At 35.9% G+C, this 21,262-nt stretch overlaps 4 protein-coding genes across 4 annotated transcripts; 1 reads left to right on the top strand and 3 right to left on the bottom strand.

The window, feature by feature from the left end:
- Nucleotides 1–125: 125 nt before the first annotated feature.
- LOC103964345 (reticulon-like protein B1) lies at nucleotides 126–2,336 on the bottom strand. The gene is made up of 5 exons (XM_009377280.2): nucleotides 2,036–2,336; nucleotides 954–1,134; nucleotides 716–857; nucleotides 555–624; nucleotides 126–448 (listed from the first exon to the last, which is right to left on the bottom strand). Exons 1-5 carry the CDS (start codon nucleotides 2,265–2,267, stop codon nucleotides 279–281), a joined length of 795 nt encoding a protein of 264 aa, XP_009375555.2. The 5' UTR covers nucleotides 2,268–2,336; the 3' UTR covers nucleotides 126–278.
- A 7,395-nt stretch (nucleotides 2,337–9,731) lies between these two features.
- LOC103964344 (membrane-associated kinase regulator 5) lies at nucleotides 9,732–11,621 on the top strand. Its single transcript, XM_009377278.3, is given in 6 exon segments — nucleotides 9,732–10,177; nucleotides 10,180–10,401; nucleotides 10,403–10,480; nucleotides 10,482–10,917; nucleotides 11,013–11,075; nucleotides 11,159–11,621. Coding segments are annotated over 6 exon segments (1,041 nt in total). The 5' UTR covers nucleotides 9,732–10,024; the 3' UTR covers nucleotides 11,248–11,621.
- A 5,069-nt stretch (nucleotides 11,622–16,690) lies between these two features.
- On the bottom strand, nucleotides 16,691–17,338 carry LOC103964401 (late embryogenesis abundant protein At1g64065). Its single transcript, XM_009377333.2, has one exon. The coding sequence runs from the start codon at nucleotides 17,336–17,338 to the stop codon at nucleotides 16,691–16,693; it is 648 nt and encodes a 215-aa protein (XP_009375608.2).
- Nucleotides 17,339–20,414: 3,076 nt separating this feature from the next.
- On the bottom strand, nucleotides 20,415–20,981 carry LOC103964400 (late embryogenesis abundant protein At1g64065-like). The gene has a single exon (XM_009377332.2). The coding sequence runs from the start codon at nucleotides 20,979–20,981 to the stop codon at nucleotides 20,415–20,417; it is 567 nt and encodes a 188-aa protein (XP_009375607.2).
- Nucleotides 20,982–21,262: the final 281 nt, after the last annotated feature.

Raw genomic sequence — 21,262 nt, 5'->3', positions numbered from 1 at the left:
TTACTTCATCCACAAGAATCAATTCGAACATAGACGTAATATTGCCTAGGTGCCAATAGTAGGCTTAAAATCTAACGTAGAGAATAAAAACTTTCAGACAATAATAATAGCGAAAATTCCAGGCATCCATCTAAAACGCATATGTTCATTAAGCTGTGTGCAACCAGAGTACTAAAACATAAAACAGAAAGACGGTAACCTAATGGAATTAAACGATTCGACTAAAAACGGTGACTAAATGCGAAGCCTGGTAAACGCTTAACGTCGGAATGATGTGTCTAATCCTTCTTCTTCTCCTTCACTGGACCCTTGGGGATTTTACTCAAAACCTTGGCATCAAACACTGCGTACTGCTTCTTTATTTCGATCCACGCCTTCTCGCCAAGGGCATCAATCTGGTCATCGTATTTCTCATAAATCACGGGCAGTGTGTGCAGCAACACAAAAACTGCAATTCAAAATTCGGGATGATGTCAATGACAGAAATGAAGTTTCCCGAGTCTGAATTCAGAAAGGCACGAACAAAATTGAAACTCAAAAGAAACTGTCCTTACGTATGTAGAATAAGGTCAGAAAGTTGAACCATTTCCCAACCACCGATAGAATCCACAAGACGGCTATAACCTGATATCAGAAGCGCAACACCTAGTGAGTCTAATCAAATAAAACCTACACATACAGGATACAGCATAACTTAAAGAAATGATCAACTTACACCGAGGAATGCCTTCAAATCTCTCCCGGATGCAATATCCCGCAAAACATAAAATCCTTTGTTGAGTTCAATTCTCAGAGCAGAGGCAAGCTCAAGGACAGTCTTCTCTGGAATTTGAACTTTTGGGATTTGTGGTTGCGACCTGATTAAGTAACGTAGTCAAGTCAAGACCATACGGTATTGCATGAAGGATCAAAAACGCGAAAAAACAAAAAGCTAGAACACCCCAACGCCTTACTTGTTGATAAAGTTGGATGCATTGGACCACAGGTAAAAGACAGCCAGAGAAAGTATCAACAAATGGCACACCAGCGTGATTAGATGGTATTCCAGCAACTCAAAGAAAACCCATAAAACAGTGGCACCGGCAAGCACACTTGCAGATATTTTCTTGTTCCTCCATAGGAAGACATCAGCAGCTGCAATGAAAGACCGACATTAGATCGCAATTGACAGCCATTTCTTTCTAAGTTTCTTCTCACGGGCGTTGTTCATAAACGCACAAATGGAAAACTGTGCCAGAAAATCTCTTTTCTAAGGCACATTATTAAAAACAAATCGCCATTTTCCAAAAGGAATTGTTATTGGCACTCCAAAAATCTCATTCTACACTCTAAACTTTCTATATTTGGAAAGAAAAATACACTTGTGGATGAGGAGTGTAGAATGAGATTTTGGAGCGCCAATAACACTTCCCTTTCTAAATTCGAACTGAAGATGTCCATATTGCTACGGAAACCCGGACAAAATAAGGAAACACGATCAATGTATGTTTATTGCAATTGGCAATCTATACATATACACAAATCAGAAAGCACATAAACAATAAATAATAATAATTATTTAAATCAACAATTAAAAAAATGCCAAACAAATCCTCCCAAAACCACAACCACAGCCAACAAGGCTCCACGCTTTGCGTGGGTCAGGAACGTTCCCTCAGTCTATTGTACGCACCCTTACCCTTAGTTTGCAAAGACACCATTTCCAGAAGACGTGACCTTTTAGCCACAAAGGAGAAACATTTCTGTTGCGCCATACAACAATATAAATAAGAAGAACAAAATCGAATGAATAAACTGCGATCAGCTCGCTCAGACGAAGATTCATGTACATTTCTCAAACTTTCAAGTCAATAATTTCAAGAAATTTTTCACTTTCTATGCAATTCAGGCGAACAAAATGATCAAGAAATCAACTTTCAGAATTTCATCTTCTTCGTAATTTCCCACATTTTCCGATCAGCCCATCAAATCCATGCAAAAAAAAAAATTATATTAACATGTATAAACGGATTAAGACAGGGAAAGAATATAGTACGTTTGCCGCCGCCCAAGACCTTGTGAACGGGCTTTTCCCTGCCGAAGAGCCTGAAAATCTTGGACTTGACGGAATCGCGCGCCGACGGCTTTTCGTCTTCCACCTTGGCTTTGACGGAAGCAGCGTGCTTGGACTTCTTGTCGTCGTCGGAGTCCGACGACGACGAAGAGTGGTGGTTGTAGATCTTGTCCATCAGCGATTCAGCCGTGGGCGTTGGTTTTGGCTCCGCCATGGATCCTTTGATCGATGAGAGAGAGAGAGAGGGAGGAAATGGACGTGTTAATTTCCAGAGCGTTGATATCGAGTGTTATGAATGTGTGTGTGGAGGAGGGGTGGTTTTGTAATTTTATTTTTCTAGAGCGAGAAGTTAGGGAGATGAAATCTGGGCCGTTGAAGATGGTGAAGAAACCGAGGCTTCTGTGATCACAGCGTGGGCGTGACTTGTCCACTTAATTAATTACTCGCCGTTTTTAATTACTTTTTATTGTTTTTCTAATTATGTTTCCTTTTTTAGCAATTTAAATTGCAATCAAATTCTAATTTTTCAAAATATTTTTATATAGAGCTATTTGTTGGTTTTTTCGTAAAGAACTGTTAATTTTTCATCTAAATTTTAATTTTAGCGAACCATAAAGAAATGGACAATTACAAAGAAAAATCTACCAATAAAAGAATATTAAGTACAGGAAAGATGTCCAAATACACATCATGTATATGAATAAGAAACAATGAGGATGAGCAAAGGTTTGAGCCCGAAATGTACTGGTTTGAAGAGAAAGACCTTAGTCACAAAACCGATAAACCCTTGCAATATGATTATTATTTGCAATTTAGTTTTTCCCAAGTGGCTGTTTAGTGGCTGGAGACAAATTTCAAGTTTGCATTTCAAACTGTACTTCTTGAGTTCCGTTCATTCCTACTGTTGGTGAATCACACAATGTTGGTTAGGGGTAGGTTGAAATGTCTAGAGGTAACAAATCAACCTATTGTGTTGTTAATGGGTACCCATTAAGACCCATTTAGTTTGATTTTACCTTTTACCATCATCACCTCTACTAATCTCACATTTATATTATGATGATATCAAATTAAACGAGTCTTTAATAGGTACTCATTTCTAAGTCTTTTCGGCTTTCAGAATACTGAAAGTGACTCATCAGATAAACTCTTTTTTAAAGAAAAAAATTTAAGTATTGAAATTCCAAAACAAAAATGACTAAATGCAAAATCCGTGCAGGTATAAATTTGGTGAGAAAAAAAAAAAAAAAAAAAACTCAATTTAAAACATCTGAGCACCTGGCTATGAGCTTGAGACAATAAACAAGTTGAGGTCGAACCGAATAAATAAAAGGCTCCAAAATCATGTTGGTCTGGTTCGGGTGGAGGCTAACGGGGACGTCATTTGATGTTTATTGGCGTAACGGTATTGAAAAACTAAGAAGCATACGTGAATTAGACTAATTTAGAACAGGGTGTGTGATAGTCAAGTTCCATTTAAATATGAGTTGGATAGTTTTCTTCGTAATTAGAGTAATCTAAAACGTCGTGATATGAATTGCAATGCAATGCAACAAGAAATAAACTATGTACAAATTCAGAAAATACGCAAAATAGATGCTATAGTTCAAAGTTAAGAGGTACGCATTAATTTGAAATTGGTAAAACAGTGATGGAGCTGCCGGAGATGTTTTTGTGTGTTTACGTTGTTAGGTTTCCGACGTGAGACATGCTTCAACATTGCGGTGGCGGATTAGGTCTAAATTAAAATCCACTGCCCTGCAAAAGGCTTGTTGCTTCCGGAAGAGAAATGTTTAGGAAGAAAAGTTGCCAATCATTTGGGAGAAATGGAGAATATACCTAAAGCCTATAGTTGTTATAGAATAACCGAACCTCACAGAAGAATATGACTTATCTCTCTCTTCTCCCATTTGATTTAAGTTTTAACCAACCACACAACTAGCTAGATAATCCATTTTGTTTATTTGGATGGTTTGAACCCGAACGCAGTGTGTTGAGGACGGAACAACGTCTAACAACCACAGTAATTCGCTACGTCCAATAGACGACGACAAATTTTTTTTTCTTCAAGTAAATAAACGACAATTGTTGATAATAAAAATATTTCACATTTGCTAACACATTTCGTTTTATTTGGATAAAAATTGAAAAGACGTTGAAAATGATGAAAATAGGTCTCATTGACCCAAGCCCATGAAATCTGTTGGGATCAATAGCATTGAGGAGAGTTATCTGGGTCCCCCACCCAAAGTTTAAATTTTGCCAGATAACCTTTGTAGCCCATTCAACAAATTAAAAAGTCCAATAGAAGTTCTTGGCTGCCTGGTTTGGGCCGATCCAAAGCTCTTTTTTATTTTTTTTATTTTTTAACTTAACTTCTTCAATCATTTTTGAGATAAACTAATTTCTTCAATCTTTGGGTTCCACGCAACTGGTTTATTAAGTAAATCGACTTGGCCAAGTGTAGAAACGAGGGTGGGTGAAAGTAGGTTAGGTTTATAGTTCGAACCCCTAACTATAATAACAAAAAAAGGTTAAGTGTGTAAATTAAGAACTTGTTTAAACGTGTTTTTAAAATAACTGAAACAGATTTTAAAGAAAAGTTTTTGGCCTAATAACATACTGGTGTTTCTTGTAGGAAGCACTTCAAGCTTTTTCACTTCCACTTTTACCAAGAATTGGTTCCACTAACATTTTTACCAAAAGCTCCCAAAAGAGCTTTTAATTTTTCTAAAAATACTTCCAAACGAATCATAAGTTCAAATTCAGATGCCTTAACATGACAAATTAAACATGAATTTTGCAAGTGAACATCACCATCATTAGGTTAGACACCAATTAAACATGAAAACCCCACCAACAACTAAGTTTCTTCGAGGCATAATTTGACCAGCCAACCGCATCTGAAATTCTTAAGCAGACCAATGAGCTTTCTTTCACCGACTCAGAAACCCAACAGCCAAACGCACAATAACCAAACGAGTACAGAAAAAACCCTAGAAAGTCAAGCTAAGCTCTTGAGAAGTGAGTGGAAAAGAGAGTTTGGATGGGGACTAGTTTGATTCACCTGTGATGACAACAAGAAAAAAATTGAACATCTGATCATGGGTGGGGTTCACCTTCTTTGCTTTTAAGCAAAAATGCAAAACCTAACGCAAAGATGTGTATAATCATGATGATTTGAATCCTCTCCCAAACTTTACTGTTTAGAGTTTAAGAATCAGAAAATTCTCGATTTTTGTGAAAAATAGATCAGAATTCTTAATTTGTGTGAGATGTGATAGCAAAATGAATTAATGAAGACCGTCGGATTTAATTTGAGTAATACGAATTATCTATTTTTTGACTCCAAATAGTAAGATTCAAAAAGCATCTATGTCCCATAAAAAATTCTATGTTGCTTATGAGTATGAGATAATTCAAAAGTATCTCACACTCTAGAGTATTGCATACTCTGATTTTTTTTAACTTTATAGTACCTATAGACATTAACGGTAGACATTTTTAAATCATTAGATCAAATCCGATGATCACCAATTAACATTTTAATGTCGTTAGATTTTATTTAACGGTTAAACGTGAAACAATACGATACTTAACGACCATAAGGTATTCAAGAAAAATAATCATGACATGGGAGCTTCGCTTGTGACTTGGATTGCAGAATAATGTGATTTGACCAAGAAAATTACCCCTCACAAAGTGTGTGACAATGCACGACCTCATCCATGGGAATTGTTCTGGTGAGTTGGGGTGCAGAATCTTACAAGTTTAGGACAGCATAATTTAAAAATAGGACTAATATATTCTTCCCTATCCTAATAAGTACGTGTCATGTTAATGACAAAAATGTTGTGATTTAATCATGATTAGTAAAAGTATAGCCTTTTCTATTATGTCGTGCACACGGCAAATTAGACTTTTTGACATACGTTTTTTAGGATTTAGATCATCTCCTGAGCTAATGAAGATAATCTTTCTGATCCATCATCATAGACCGTTAGATTTTGATCTAACGGCTACAATTATTATAACTTTAAAGGGACCCTCCCTGTTTATAGCCGTTGGATAAAAATCCAACGGCCCACGATAATGGGTTAGGAGGATCCTCTCCATTAGCTCAGGAGAGGATCCAAATCCCGTTTTTTATATTTCATTTGTAGAGTTCATTTTAAAGTGTATGTTAACAATTTGAACGGTCTACATTTTAGTTTATCTTTTATAAATTATTATTCTTAAAATAAAAAATTAGACAAATCTAAAACCATTATGACATTCGTTTGTAGTGAAGAAAATAGACGAATACAGTTCTACAAAAGAACATTAAATTTAATTTAACAGTCATATGGTTTCAGATTTAAGTGATTTTTCATAGACATGATCTTTGAGATAAGATATTACAAAAAGATATTGTTTAATCGTTGAAATACATTACGAAGTAAGCCACATCAAAACATGTGTCAAAATGTGTGTCAAAAACGCTGAAATTTTAGAATCACATGATGCAGAAGTTTGGTTCATATCTTTGTGAATGGCTTAAAGCTATAATTTGAGGGGCAGTGAAATTAGTGTAGCTTCGAACCACAAACATGACAAGAATATGCTTAATTACCATATAAATTAAAGGCAGTGACAAAGAATTTGGCACATGGAGCATCCGATCCAACATGTCCCATTCCTCTTAAACCAACCAATTAGAATTTCTTTTCTTCACATGGTCGGAAAGATTATATAAAACAAAGTCATGTTTTGCAACTCATGCTATACAACTTTTTATATTTCAAGAAACTATGTTATGTTATGCACTCGCTACTTCAATATAACTTTTACATACAATAGATAGAAACGTAAATTAATCTATTCATAAATTAGAGTTGTAACTGTGTCGATTTTTTAACGCTCTTCTCTCCTCTTTATTCTCCATTGGACGGTTTGGATGGACTTCGTCATTCTTTACCAAGTAAACTAGAAATAGCTATATCATATCGAGATGTCTATCTGGTTTTCCGTCTCCAATGAGTTGAAGAATTTTTAAACACCTATTTATACTGTATTTTTTGGGGCCCTTCATCTTGCGTCATTCCAACAACTGGCGGAGAGCACCTTAGTATACGATCGGAGTTGTTAACATGTCAATTTTTTAAGCCAATCGCACAGATTGCGTGCATTTTATATGTTTCACATGACAATGCCATGATAATTACAGTCCATATAGCATTTTCGCTGAAAAGAATTTAAAGGATCACCTTGCATACCCTAATGAGTTTTCATATTCAAAGAAAGCATATTACGGAGCAACTTTTCTATGACAGAGATACTTAACTTAAATCGGAAATGTTTCTGTGTCGATATCTAAATAAATTTGAAGACTTTGGTACAACAATTAAGTAAAGACCTTTCTCCGTAGTATTCTGCAGAATGCAGCCCTGAATGATCCAACAGATTGGCCAAGAGTCCAACACCACACAACCAATTTTACAAGTCAAACCTTTTACTGCAAAAACTTGAACACTCCCCCTCCAAATTTGCTTTCCGGCCATAAAAAATTAAAGACTTTGGACCCTCTCTTTAGTCTTTAAGCAGAAGAGAAGCGTGCCCCATCTGCACACCAATGCCTTGCCTTTGTAAATAACCCTAATTCTCTGACCTCTCTCTCTTTCTCTCTCTCTCTCTCTCTCTCTGCGAAAGCAAAGTTAAAGCCATTGTAGTCCTTTCTTTTTGGCCTTTTCTCTTTCATTTTTCTTTCTCTTTTCTCTCTTTTCTGTCTTTCTTTTTGGAAGTTTCTTGTCACCATCCTCCATGGCCAAACATCCAATGGCAGAAGTAGGAGAAATTTTACAGCATCGTAAACACGGACGAATATACATGTGTTATAATACAAGTGATTGGAATTCCTTTTTAAGTATTAAACAACTTATATCATGACATTTTATGTATCATATCGTGTTTCTAACATGCTGAATTTTCTTTTAAGATTTATATTCTGAAGTAGGACTTGTTAGATTGGGAACTACACCTTGTACTCAATTCACTATCAAGCTCTTCTCCGATAAAGTTCCAAAAAGATCATTTAACCAAGCTCGTTTAACTTTACTCTTTTTTTTTTCCACAAGGAAAAAAAGATCATTTGACCAAATATATTTATAACTTTCAACACCTTTGTGTTGGTTTATCTTCTTTGTTTGGTATTTTTATCTTCATGAAATCAACTTTAAAACAAAATTCAAGGGCTTTATTTGCATTGTGAACAACTTATAACTCAGCTGGTTTATGACATTAGCATTGTACATGAAGTTTTGATTCTCTCATTAAATTGACTATGTTCTTTTTATACAAGCGATGCTCCACAAAAAACTAAAATTAGTTATGAGAGTACACAAACTTGTGTTTGATCTTTCTGTTAAGTTGACCAGCTATTATCTACTATGTCATAAACAAATATGAGTTATAGAGAGACTTCAAACTTGTGTATATTACAAAGTAGTTTCGTTCAAATCAATACAGTCATGCTTACGTCAACGTTAAGACGATGAATTATAGTTTTTTTCCAAACAGCATAACTAATCTTAAAAAAAACAACTAAAAAGAATAAAGAAGAATAGTGCTAGTCACACATTCCTTTTTATCTCTCATATACTTTTTATAAATTTTTATAATTTAACTTTTCGAATTCATTTTATTCGGCTGTCGAAAAAGATTGAATTTTTATACTAGAGGAAAGTATAGAGGACTCGTGGTCCACTTGTGCAGCAAACAACAAAAACATCACGTTGTGGTCGAAAGTTTCTGCAAATAAAAGTTCAAAGTTCAAAGTTCAAAGTCATGAGACTAAAGGACCGGCGCGTGGGGGCCAGCAATTGAATGAGAGAAAACCTCTGCGTCATCTCTTCACCAAAAGTTCTGAAAATCAAACCTCCATTTTTTCATAAAACAGTGTATGGATCTGTACATACGCGTATGACCTACACCTCTCAATTCTGAAACGTTTCTTAGAGCATCCCTTCATAAAACAAGAATTCGGATCCTCTTTGTGAGGATTCTGAAGATTCGTAAATTATATCTGTTTATTGTACTTTGTATGATAAAAAATTACTTTAAATATTTTTATTTAAAATTAAATACAAGTAGTACCTGATAAAAAATTAACTGCACTATATAGGATGAACGAACACTATTTACAGATCTTCATGATCTTCACCAAAAGGATTCAAAGAGGAACATGTTGGATAAAACAAGAACATGTGAACTTACGTGTCGTAAGTGGCGAGTTTAGGATTCGAATAAAAAAAAATTCAGTTTATTTACTGAGTCATTTTGTCAAACAATTGACGAATTATATCAAGAGAATTTGTTGAGTATTGTCTATGCAACTTGTTGAGATATGTTTACCAAATATTACATTAAACACATTCAGAGAATCATCAGTAGACCGTTAATGCACATTTTATGAACTTTGAGTAGTTCAATCCTAATGTGCATCCCTTTCTGAGCGCAACATCTCTTGTTAATAAAATAAAATATAAATAAAAAGTTCATAAATAAAATTTACAAATTTTTATTTTATTAACATAGAACGCGCTATGTGACCATCTAAGTCGTTCTCAAATCATAGGCCAAGCCTATCGATTCTGTGCTATCGGTGTGTACTTTTAGAATCACGTAATCAAGCCATGTAAACAAAAACAGAGAACCTACCAAAATACAAAAACAAAACAAAAAGCAATCTCTCTCTCTCTAAAAAGCAAAGAAAAGCTTGTTTCCTCTCTCTCTCTCTCTCTCTCTCTCCCTCTGTTTTCGATGCTGCAAACGCAACGCCATAAAACGAAGTGAAATTTTTAAATAATGCTCCTCTTTATTTCACTCATTTCTTCACGTTACCCTCCTCTCCCTGTCACTCACTCCTTCCTCGTATAAAACCCCTCGAAACCCTACCAGTCTCTTAACCTCTCCGTCTCTCTCCCCTCCATAGCCATGGAAACTCTGTACTTCCTCAAGTTCTGGAAACCCAATGCCTCCACCGCCACACCTCCGAACTCCTCCGTCGCTAAAGAAAACGACGTCGAAGAAGAAGAAGATTCTTTCTTCGACTTGGAATTAAGTTTCGACCTCATCCAAACCCCACAGGCAACAACATCTTCGAATCCAAACCAAAATCAAACACCTCGGACAAAACAGCCGGCATACCAACCCTTTCTCTGTCCACTTCCGATCCGATTTCCAAAAGAAAAATTCTCCCGATCGAGCCAGTTTCCAAGCCTCCACAGTCCCCCATCGCTCTCCTTAAATCCGCCCCAAAGTTCGGAGCTTTAATGCTCAAAAAACCCAGACAGAAAATAGAGAAAAAAACAGGGGGAAAAAGCAGAGCCCGAGGTTTCGATGGAGTCCCACAAGCAGAAAACCAAAGTAGTAATTGTGAAACAGCTCGCCTGGAGAAGAGGCTCAAAACCCAACCAAGCTCACCCGTGAAAACAGCTCCAGAAGAAGCGGAATCGGATTGCAGAATCCGAGGCTGGAAGACCCGAAAACAGAGAGATTTTCCAAGGATGTTTTGCAGAAGTACCTTAATCTGATCAAACCTCTATACTCGAAGGTTTCCAGGAGGTCTACTGAGAAGGTGAAACCTTCTGTAGACTCACCGACGGCGTCGCCGGTGATGCCGATATTCTCTATGTGTTCGCCCAAAAGGGACAAACAGGGGAACTTTCCGGCGGGATTTAGAGTTGTCTCTAAGAACTTGGGGAAGAGCAAGTCGGCCACGGCGATGGTGGCGCCGCCGGTGCAACGGAGGGACGATTCCTTGCTGCTGCACAACGATGGGATTCAGAGTGCCATTCTGCATTGCAAGAGATCGTTCAACTGTAGAGGTACTGAGAGTATTAAAGGTTTCAAATTTTCATTCGTATTTTACTATAATTAATGATGTTTATTAATTAATTTCGACTGTTCAATTTGGTTTCAGATTCCTTGTCTTCGTTGTCGCGATCAACCAGTGATTCCTCCTCTACGAAATCATATTCTACAGGTGGAAATCACATTGTTTTGTTGAACAAATCAAGTGAAATTTCAAATTTTAAAAATTTACAGAAATTTTAACGTATTTTGCAGATTGTTCTGTGTTGGCACGGTTTGCAAGTGAATCCCAAGACAAATCAGCAAGAAACTCGATCGAGGATGGGTACGGTGCCGAAATCTGAACCTTTGTTGGATTTTAATGGATAAAACGCGGGAAAACAGAGGAACCTTATCGCTCTGTTCTCTCTGCTTCCGTAAAAACAACGGAAGAAATGAAAAGGAAAATATAAGGTTGGGTTAGGGTTGTTTTTGGTATTTTAGCTTCTAGGGTTTTAGCTATGATGACCGGTGAGCACAGCATATGAGGTTCACCTGTTGTTGCCTTGTAAAGTGGTGTCATGATGAAAAAACTGAAGAAAAACAAAAAGAAATCTGAGATTTTGGGGATCTTTTTTGGTTTAGGGTTTCTGCTCTGAAGCAGCATCATGTTGCTTTTGAAATGAATGTTTGATGAGAGAAAATGTGTTTAAATCAATCTGAAAGATGTGTGACATTATTTTCTGGGTTCTCTGAGATTTTGATTTGACTCGACAAGTTGGCATCTTTTGGTTTTTTGTTTTGCAAAGGGATCGATACCTTCCATCTAATTTTTGAAATTTAATTAACGGTTAAAAATTATTATAATTTTTAGTAGAATTTTTTATTTATGATCGTTGGATAAAATTTTAAAAGCCTGTATTTGTGAATCATGAGGATTGGGGGAAGGGGTTCGGAGAGATCCCTTTTCTTTTGTCTGGGGATTCCACTTTCCAGAAGAAATTGACAGAGGATGGAATCAGATGCTTGTTTTTTTTTTTTTTTTTTTTGGGGGAAAATTCAGATGCTTGGTTTTTAATTCCTCATAAAAACGGGCAGTTGGAAGTTAATTTTGGTTGTTGCCTGTAATAGTCTGGCTATTGAACGGACGTTCGTTTTGTTGCTATGTCATTCATAAAGTCTCGATATTAATGGGTCCAAAGTGATACGTAAAGAATTGTCGTACGTGTGTAAGTTATGAAATGAGGTCTGTAAGTAAGTTGTATTGGATGGAATCAGATGCTTGTTTTTTAATTCCTCATAAAAACTGGCAGTTGGAAGTTAATTTTGGTTGTTGCCTGTAATAGTCTGGCTATTGAACGGACGTTCGTTTTGTTTCTGTCATTCATAAAATCTCGATATTAATGGGTCCAAAATAATGTAAAGAATTGTCGCACGTGTGTAAGTTATGAAATGAGGTTTATAAGTAAGTTGTATTGGCCGAAATCTTGACTTTCTTTATGAAACAAACTAAGGAAACTTAACAGCCTCATATGCTACACGTCATTAAAAAAAGCTTAAAGTTTAAGAAACAAAGAGTATATGAGCTTGTGAAGGGTGTGAATTAATTGTCTCACGTTCAAAAAGTTTAGAAGCAATGAAATACGAGTGCCGAAGAAATGAAGATTTATGATCACAACCGGGGAAAATTTGGTTAATTCGTTTCCGACAGCATTTTTTCTTTTTATAAATATAAAGTGCTTTTGAATTGCGAAAGAAGCATTTTATTTGGCTTTTATTAAAATCTGATTTCGTTTCAAAGCGAACAAAAGAAAAGCGTTCAGAAGGTGGCAGATGCTGACACTCTCTCCCCCAGTCTCTCTGGCCACCCATCCCATCTGGTTATGGTAGCTGGGTTGGATGGAGAGGAGAGATTCAATTCAACTTTTGACTGATTGTTGCAGCAGCAAGAGGGGAGTGAGACCTTTGGCGCAATAAAAAAGTTAATTTTTTGCAATTAAAAAATTAAGGATTCAAGGCGTGAAAAATAGTCCTTCTGTAAAGTAGGAGTAAACTGTGTATAATTGACAGTTAATTTCCGACACTCGTAAAACGATGAGTCTTGTTAATTACAAATTCTTCCATCACTTTCCAAAGTTTTACATGCATTTTACTGTATTCTTCCTAAGTTCTGCCTGTAGTTTTATCTGTCCCAGTTATATTGAAAGGAGTCGAACTCTAAACCTCCTATAATCCTTACGTAATATCCCGCTCTCTGCACCACTTCAGCTAGCTCTAAGAGCTTCTCTACGTGTAGATTTTGAATCTAAAATTGAGGACTACATAATTTATTATTAGAATTCATGATCGAGATTATAACAAACCCGAAAATTTTTCTTCTTTCCTAAGCTCTACTAGTAGTTTTACCTGTCGCGGTTATATAAAGAGAAGTCAAACTCTAAACCTCTCATAATCCTAACATATTACCCCTCTCTTTGTCCCACTTCAGCTAACTCTAAGAGCTTCTCAACGTCCAGATTTTTAGTCTAAAACTGAGGACTATAGAATTTAATATTAGAATTCATGATCCAAATTATAACAAACCCTCAAATTTATATAAAAAACATATCAGTAAATCGAAAGGAGCAAGGCATGCACTTGCACTGCAGTTCAAACACATAATTATGATGACCAAGAAATGCCAAGAAAGACACCAAAATTTGTGGCCCCAAAATTCCATTTGAGACACGAATGCAATCACGGTGAACCACATTGCAGACATGCCAAAGAAGAAAATATGACAAAAAATAAAGAGGAAACCACATATCTCGGGCACCAATAGGTTTCAACTTCACAGTTGAGACCATTATCTAGTCACAAGTTAGGTGATACTGACTTACATGAAACGAGAACATGAAGTTGTCAGTGTTCCATACTAACCATGTGATATCATGTGATAAAAGAAATGAGAAATTGTTGTAGATTTGAGACACTACCATCTTCACGTCCCTCAGTTTCATGTAGTCCCTTGGAGGTACCCTACTTTCTAATACCAGTTTCAGACCAAAAGTAACTATGTTGAGTTGTCTTCAACTCACCCAATTCGTTCCACTAAATGAATATGCATATGCAAGGGAGGATAAATCCTAAAGTTCTTCTTTTTTTTCGACATGATATAAAGTAGCGTTAATACATTATCCTATCTTTTTAAAAAATTATTTTAAGGAGGGATCATTTTATAAATTTCGCACAATGCCTTCAAAATCTTAGAGACGATCCTGAGTACAGATGGTTTTGTAAGTGCATTTCTAATGGTTTAGGCAAAGAAAATAGGCAAAATTGTACTATAAAGGTTGATGTGTCTTTTTTTTTTTTTTTTTTTCCTTTCTCCACATAAAATAGTGACAAGGCCTCATCTGACTATAATTGGGTCTAGGAAAATTTTGCCTACCCAATTGACTACGTCATTGGAGCATGTTTTTGCCTATGTGACTCATCAAATAGATTTGACTATTCATTTGCATACTCCATTAAAGATGATTTTGCACTTATTCGCAATAGTAAGTGCCATGTACCTACGTGCAAACTACACACACAATTCTTATAAATTTATTGAATTATGGTTGACAAATGCTCGACGTAATGTGAACACAATACAAAACACCACAAAATCGATTTTTAGATTGTGTTTCTTGGCACTCTTACAAGCACAAGTATTCCAAATTCTCCGAGACAAGATAGTAGGGATGATATATTATGGTTAGTATTTTAGGTGGGCTTCATATTTTTAACCAATATATTAACTCCTAACTCCTAAGTGCCTAAATTAGGACAAAAAAAGAGTTGATAAGTCGAGGCAAATGCTACTGTTCACTGCATTTGCACAAAGTTGGAGCAGCAGGAAGACGTGATTCAGTTGAAGTGTTTCATATAAGAAATGTGATAAATTATATATATGCAGATGAATGCAATGCACCAAGAAACACCACACAAACACACACCCGACACCATATTTTCAACCGAGGACAATTAGATTTGCTGTGTTTCCTCCACGGATATCGAGTCTGGTGATAATATATAAACTTCTGGGACAATATTAGTATCTATTACTTTTTGGCAAATTCTTGTACAATTCGTTAACCTGACACACAGTGACAAGAAAATAACTAATTTCGTGTCAACCTATTGACGAGTCAGGTCATTATTAGATCATCCGTTAACAAGTCAAGTCATTATCGGGTTACTCGTTAAGAACCAGATAAGATATTGTTTGCTAGATCTAGACATTATACATGACAACTTCTTGCATGACCCATTAACCTGACACGACCTACTAATGAATCGGATCGTTATCGGCTCGCCAGTTAAGATAACAAATTTGGTACGAACGAACTGTTAAGATAATAAGTATGATACAAAAAATGATGAACACGACAAACTATTGCGTTAGGTCATTAGCATCCGTGTCTATGATCATGTCACGTGAGCTCATTTTCCAACTTTAGCTTTCTTTTAGGGTAAAACAACATTCTTAGGAAACATTAGGATTCGAATTAGATTTCTTTTGCTGCAGTTCATTGGATCTGTCTCAATCATCGGCCAAGCTTTCTGGAACGTTTTAAACGGACATGGATTCTCTCCGGATTCATTGGTCCTAATTCATCAAGTCACATCATTTGGACCATTAAAATTTGATCTAACGGCTAAAATTATTATAACTTTTAAAGTAAGCCCCTGTTTGTAGCTGTTGGATTAAATTTTAATGGTCCGAATGATGTGACTTGGTGGATTAGGACCATTGGATCCAGAGAGGATCCATGTCCTGTTTAAACAATATGTTAACACTATCCACAATGTCAAAGTACCGACTCATGGTTAGACCGTTTGTACGTATCAAATTGTGATTTGCAGAAAGAATAATAACTCCTTCCAATAAACAAGCTAAGCACAAGCAAAGTTTTATTAAAAATGAATGGTCAAGATTGAATTAAAAAAAAAAAAACTATTTTCTAGTAAATATAAAGCTGGATTACTCAGAATTTACCCCAACAACCATAAACACTTGAAGTCGAGAATGAAAATAACGGCGAGTTATATACCTGACAACCCAAACTGTTAAGGCCCGGACAATCATTTTTCTCTGTTTTTTGAAAGGTCCGTAAAAATCATTACAGCCCAGTGGAGGGGTATAATTAGGCCGAAATCTTTTATTTGGGCTACTTCATGGGTCTACTTCAAACCAAAATTTAAACAAGGGCATAATCAGAAAGTTTTTTTTAACCAAAATGATTTTTGAGATTGACATAATTCTTTATTTTGGTATTTGAGATTTAAAATCAATAGAAGTGGTTATTCAGTTTGTCCACCATCAATCATTTTGGTCATTCCATAAAATCCTCAGTTAAACTGAGGATTTTTTTTTCATGAAAGTGAAGGGGTTGAATTGACAAAAATACTTTCAATTTAATGGAAACTTTTCACGAAATGATAAAATGAGGTGATGGATAAACTCATGGATCATTTCTATCGATTTTACATGTCAGGGACCAAAATAAGTAGTTATGTCAATTTTAGAGATCATTTTAACTAAAAAGCCAAATCATAATGGTTAATGACAAGCTATAAGATTTTAAAACCATCAATCATAACAATGTGCAATTCAATTCAATATTATTAACACTTCAAACCACTTTCAAATCACTAATCACAAACAAATATTATTAGATAGGAAAATTAATAACGGACTACATTGTATAGCTGCAAAATGTCTCATATCTCACAAAACAATCTAAAAATGAAAAACGAATTAAACAGTATACGTATGAAGTATCACTTGCAGACAATATTTTGCACCGACTGCGTAGCAAGAACGATTTCCATGGTGCAATTCATCTGAGCAGACCTCTTCTTCTTGATCACCTTCATCAAATGTATCTTCCCCTCCAATCTAGAAGTGGACGTAACCGGAATAATCCCCGAGCTAATATCACTCGCTAATAGAGAATTACCCTTCAACTCATTCGAACTTAAGTACAGAGGCGCGTCCACCTTTTTAGTCGATCGAGCCCTGGCACGGGCCTCGTACACATTAGTCTGTCCAATTTTTGTTCCTCTGTAATCGAACTCAACAATTCCATCCTCGTACTTGAAGTGTCCAAAGTTGGTGTTCTTCACACCAAACTGAACATCCATTACAAGGTTAAATGAAGGGCTCGTTACACTGCCAACTTCGAACTCACTGAGTGAGGCTGATCGAACTCGGTACTTAGGGGTTTTTATTTTCATGACGGTGAGTGCAAAGACTGTGATAACTACAACTTGAAACACAGCAAAGACAACAACGTATAGTAGGCACCTCATGCGCTTGTTTCTTTTCAGCTCGGCGGGGTCTGCTGCGACGGCGGATTCTTGGTCGCTCCGAGTGTAGCCGTTTGCTGAGGGTGCCGGGGGAGATGTTGCTTCTTTCTCAGCTGCCATTGTATTTTCTCAGTTTGTATATTTCTTTCGATTGGTGAGTAGAATATTGATAATGGTGGTGGTTTTGATAAGCAAGTATTTATAGATATGTGATAGGAGGATTAAGAGCACTTATTTTGCAAATGGGATCAGCAAAGGTCCTCTTTCTTGTCACAAACGCGGATGTAGGCTCATACTATTTTACGAATGATATTTCTACTCTAAGCTAAACTATTGAATTGAAGAAGGTTATGTCAACTAACACAATCTATCACTTGCAAAATCAAATTTTATTTTATTAATAAGCATATAAATTATAATCGTAAGACAATGTCAGCAGCCTAATGACATCGCAGATCGACCTCAAGCTAATTAATCAAAATATTTTGCATGATGGTGGCCAAAAAGTTAACGTATTATTATTTCTTATTTTACTGTAATTATTATTTGGCGCAATTAGGTAGCTTAATAGAGCGTTTGACTTGTAAATTACCGGTTCTGGAAGTAGGAAAAGTATGCTTCGAGTCTTTCAACAGAAGGAAAGTTCAACGATATTTATAAGAGAAAAAGTAAGTGACATACACAAGCTCTATAAGAAATATCCCAAAGGCGGCTAGTTAGATAGGATCAATTCAACTGTGCCGCGTTGAAAAGATCATGGTATTGAAACATGTCGTGTTTCATCTTTATACGCACTGTTATATGTATCACAGTGTCAGTGCCACTAGATCAATCAAATTGGTCATGATTTTGTTAAATGCGGGTGATTGCACCGATGTTAAATGTACATACTCGGAATATATTTAGAATAAAAATAGTTATAAAATCATTAGGTGTTCACTTAAAATATAATGCGTGGATGGTACACCACATGATTTGTATTCTTAGTATTTAAAAAAGTTTCTATAGATAATCAATCCATTAGTGCATATTCTTTTATCCGTTCGTAATTTTCTGTTAGAGCGAACAGGTTGGAATTTAAATCCAATTCAAGCAATCAAATTGAATCCGTGGGAAAGGTTAGGGTCCCAGATATGATTGCTCTATCAACTTGACTCCTCCCTTTGTGTTGATGAAGCAAGAGCTTTGAGAAGATGCTTGCGGTGATGGGCAAGCAAGGTCTGGCATAGATCATCTACTTTTTTCAGCTGAAATTGATCACAAATCATCTCCTTCTCAATCTAATTGAGAAATATATGTCAATCAAATACTGTCAAATTTTCCTCTTCATCTAAAGCTGGTAAGGCAGATAATCAGGCTACATAAGGGCTTTATCCTTTTATTCCGCTCCAAATAAGCCTTCCTATTTTTGTGGGTACTTTTATAATATGAATGCCTTTTACGGTTAAAATTAGGATTTTTAGTTAAAATAGTCTGAGATTGACATAATTTCTCACTTTAGTCCCTGATAATGATAATTGTAAAAGAGGTCATTGAGTTTGTCCACTACAAATCATTTTGATCATTTTGAGAAAAATTTGTCAATATGCTTGTTCACGTGAACGACCCCGTGATCACCTATTTAAGGGTATTTTTGTCAAACCAACCTCACCACTTAATGAGGATATTGACAGTTTTTGCAATGAATGACCAAAATGATTTACAGTGGATAAACTCATGGACTATTTCTATCAATTTTTATTATTAGAGATCAAAATAAGGAGTTATGCCAATCTCATGGACTATTTTAATTAAAAAACTTTAAAATATGATCAATTTCTCAATTATTTTATTGCAATGTTATATGTAAATTTCTTTACATAATATTACATTAGTAGACTGAAATCTATATCCACTCAACGTAAGTATACAGGCCTGCAAAATTAGATCAGTGCTTTTTTATAAACAGCCAAGAAATCCAGGTTTGTTCGGTTATCAAAAGTACACACAGTAAATACAGTACTTTATCAAATTCACGCAACTTTTTACCCTAATTATTTTCTTCAACCGAAATTTGAATAGAAAAGTCATCATCTCCTTCTTAAATATGATCATGATATATGCAGATGCGACAATATTCGTAGGCAATCACTACCAGTGGGCCATCAGCCCGACATTACATGCTAATGTGGTTAACATGATTTTCATTTCATTTGGCTAGTTGAATTCAAGCTGGCAGGCACAACCTAAATAATTCATGCTCTCGTTACTGTCAATGTCATCCAATCAATTTCAAGCTCCAACTTGCTATTTCTTTTTATTCATATATATAAATCTATAAATTTTTTTGATAAAACGATTGTGTCATTGGTTAAATTGTTAAATGTTAGCGGGAATGAGATAAGTGAGGGTTGAGCTCACACCATAGTGCACAAATGTTATTGTTTTCCGTCGTTGCGGTAATCATTTACCATACATAAGCCTTCGAGAATGCGTCCGAATGCTTGAATGCTCTAAGGTGAAGGAAAATGAAGCAAAGGCAAAAATCCTCATAACGAAGTTAAGAAAAAGAGGTTAATGTGCCAAGTAGGCATATAAGTGAGAATATTCTTCCGTTCACATCATTGGAAAATTCAACCATTTCCCTTAGCTTGAATATGGTTCAATCTATAAACACACGCAATCCCATCTCCAACGAAGACCACTTAGCCGATCTCATCCACTTGAAAATTTGTGTATTATCTACATTAAATTTATTTAAACAACAAGATAAATGATTCAATTTTGAGTTTAATGGTGAGACCACAAATTTGCTTGAGACCTAAAAGTTAAAAAGTAGTTAAAAAAACGCAGGGAGAATAGAAATGCAGATACAGTTGCCCTAATTTTTAATTGAACAAATTTGAAGTTAGTTAATAGAATAATTCTTTTCTTTTTTTGTTCGAAAAGTTAATGAATAATTCGTTGCAAGCAAATAGTGTAGAGATCTCAAAAATTTAAACCAATATTGTACAAAGAATATGCAAAAGATGAAAACTCGCACAACCTTCAACATACTTATAATATTTTCCTCCATATGAAAAACTAAGAATACAAATTAATATTCAACAACTACCAAACTTCAAACCCATAAAAATGAAACGAAAAATAATTCCCAAGAAAACCCAATAAAAAGAGAAGAAGAAGAAAATAATTAATCAACGACTTAATAATTTGATCACTTGCAAGTCAAGACGTGGACCAATTTGGCCTTAGTATCAAGATTTACAGTGCAGTTCATGTCAGCAGACTTCTTCTTCTTGATAATGTTCAACAGATGAACCTTCCCATCCAACTTAGCGTACGCTGTGAAAGTCAAATTCCCAGAAGTCAGATCGCTACTCAACCGAGAGTGGCTCGAAGCCTTGTTCGAACTCAACGAGACTACAACATTAATCCTCTTTGTTTTCTTAGCCTTAGCCTTTTCCTTGTCTATGGTTCCCTCGCCGACTTCGATCCCTTCGTACGAGAAAGTTGCATTGCTGCTCTCGAACTTGTAGTGTCCAAAGTTGTTGTTTTTGACCGCGACGACGGCTTTGATTTGAACGTTGAAGGAAGGAGAGGAGGTGCTGGAGTTTACCACGAGTGTGTCGACTGCAACCGAGTCTAAACGGACTTTGGGAGTTTTGACTCGTAGGACGAAAACCACAAAGAGGACTATGATGACGGTTTGGACTATGATCCCGGCGGCTATGCAAAGCAAGCACCTGTTTCGCTTTCGGTGCGAATCGTCGGTTCCGGTCATGTTGTAATGATTCTGGATCTGGTTTGGACTGAGATTGGGAAGTAGAGGCTTTCTTTTTGTTGTTGGTTTGGTTTGAAGGTGTTGTAAATTTGGTGCAAGAAGGAAAGTGTATTTATAATAGGGCTGTGGACCTTGTAGGGTTTTTTTACTATATTTCCATATTTTGGATGTTGGACGGGCCTTACATAATCCCTTTTCCAGCTGAGTTCGCCCTAACGGGTTTTTTTATTTGAATTTGTTCTAAAAATGTTTAGACGTTATTTGGAATAAACTAAACTTTT

Source organism: the organism of the source record quoted next, unplaced genomic scaffold, assembly GCF_019419815.1.
Source record: "Pyrus x bretschneideri cultivar Hongxiangsu unplaced genomic scaffold, Pyrus_bretschneideri_v1 Contig57, whole genome shotgun sequence".
In the NCBI taxonomy this organism is placed as follows: domain Eukaryota; kingdom Viridiplantae; phylum Streptophyta; class Magnoliopsida; order Rosales; family Rosaceae; genus Pyrus; species Pyrus x bretschneideri.
This window is presented reverse-complemented; position numbering and strand designations above follow the sequence as displayed.

What these genes read in the sequence shown, in the direction of transcription:
- LOC103964401 (XM_009377333.2), bottom strand. Translation starts at nt 17,338, where the DNA reads ATGGCAGCTGAGAAAGAAGCAACATCTCCCCCGGCACCCTCAGCAAAC.
- LOC103964345 (XM_009377280.2), bottom strand. Translation starts at nt 2,267, where the DNA reads ATGGCGGAGCCAAAACCAACGCCCACGGCTGAATCGCTGATGGACAAG. An exon ending in GCATCCAACTTTATCAACAA is followed by an intron (nt 858 to 953) that starts GTAAGGCGTTGG and finishes TTACTTAATCAG; the next exon opens with GTCGCAACCACAAATCCCAA. An exon ending in ATTTGAAGGCATTCCTCGGT is followed by an intron (nt 625 to 715) that starts GTAAGTTGATCA and finishes TTCTGATATCAG; the next exon opens with GTTATAGCCGTCTTGTGGAT.
- LOC103964400 (XM_009377332.2), bottom strand. Translation starts at nt 20,981, where the DNA reads ATGACCGGAACCGACGATTCGCACCGAAAGCGAAACAGGTGCTTGCTT.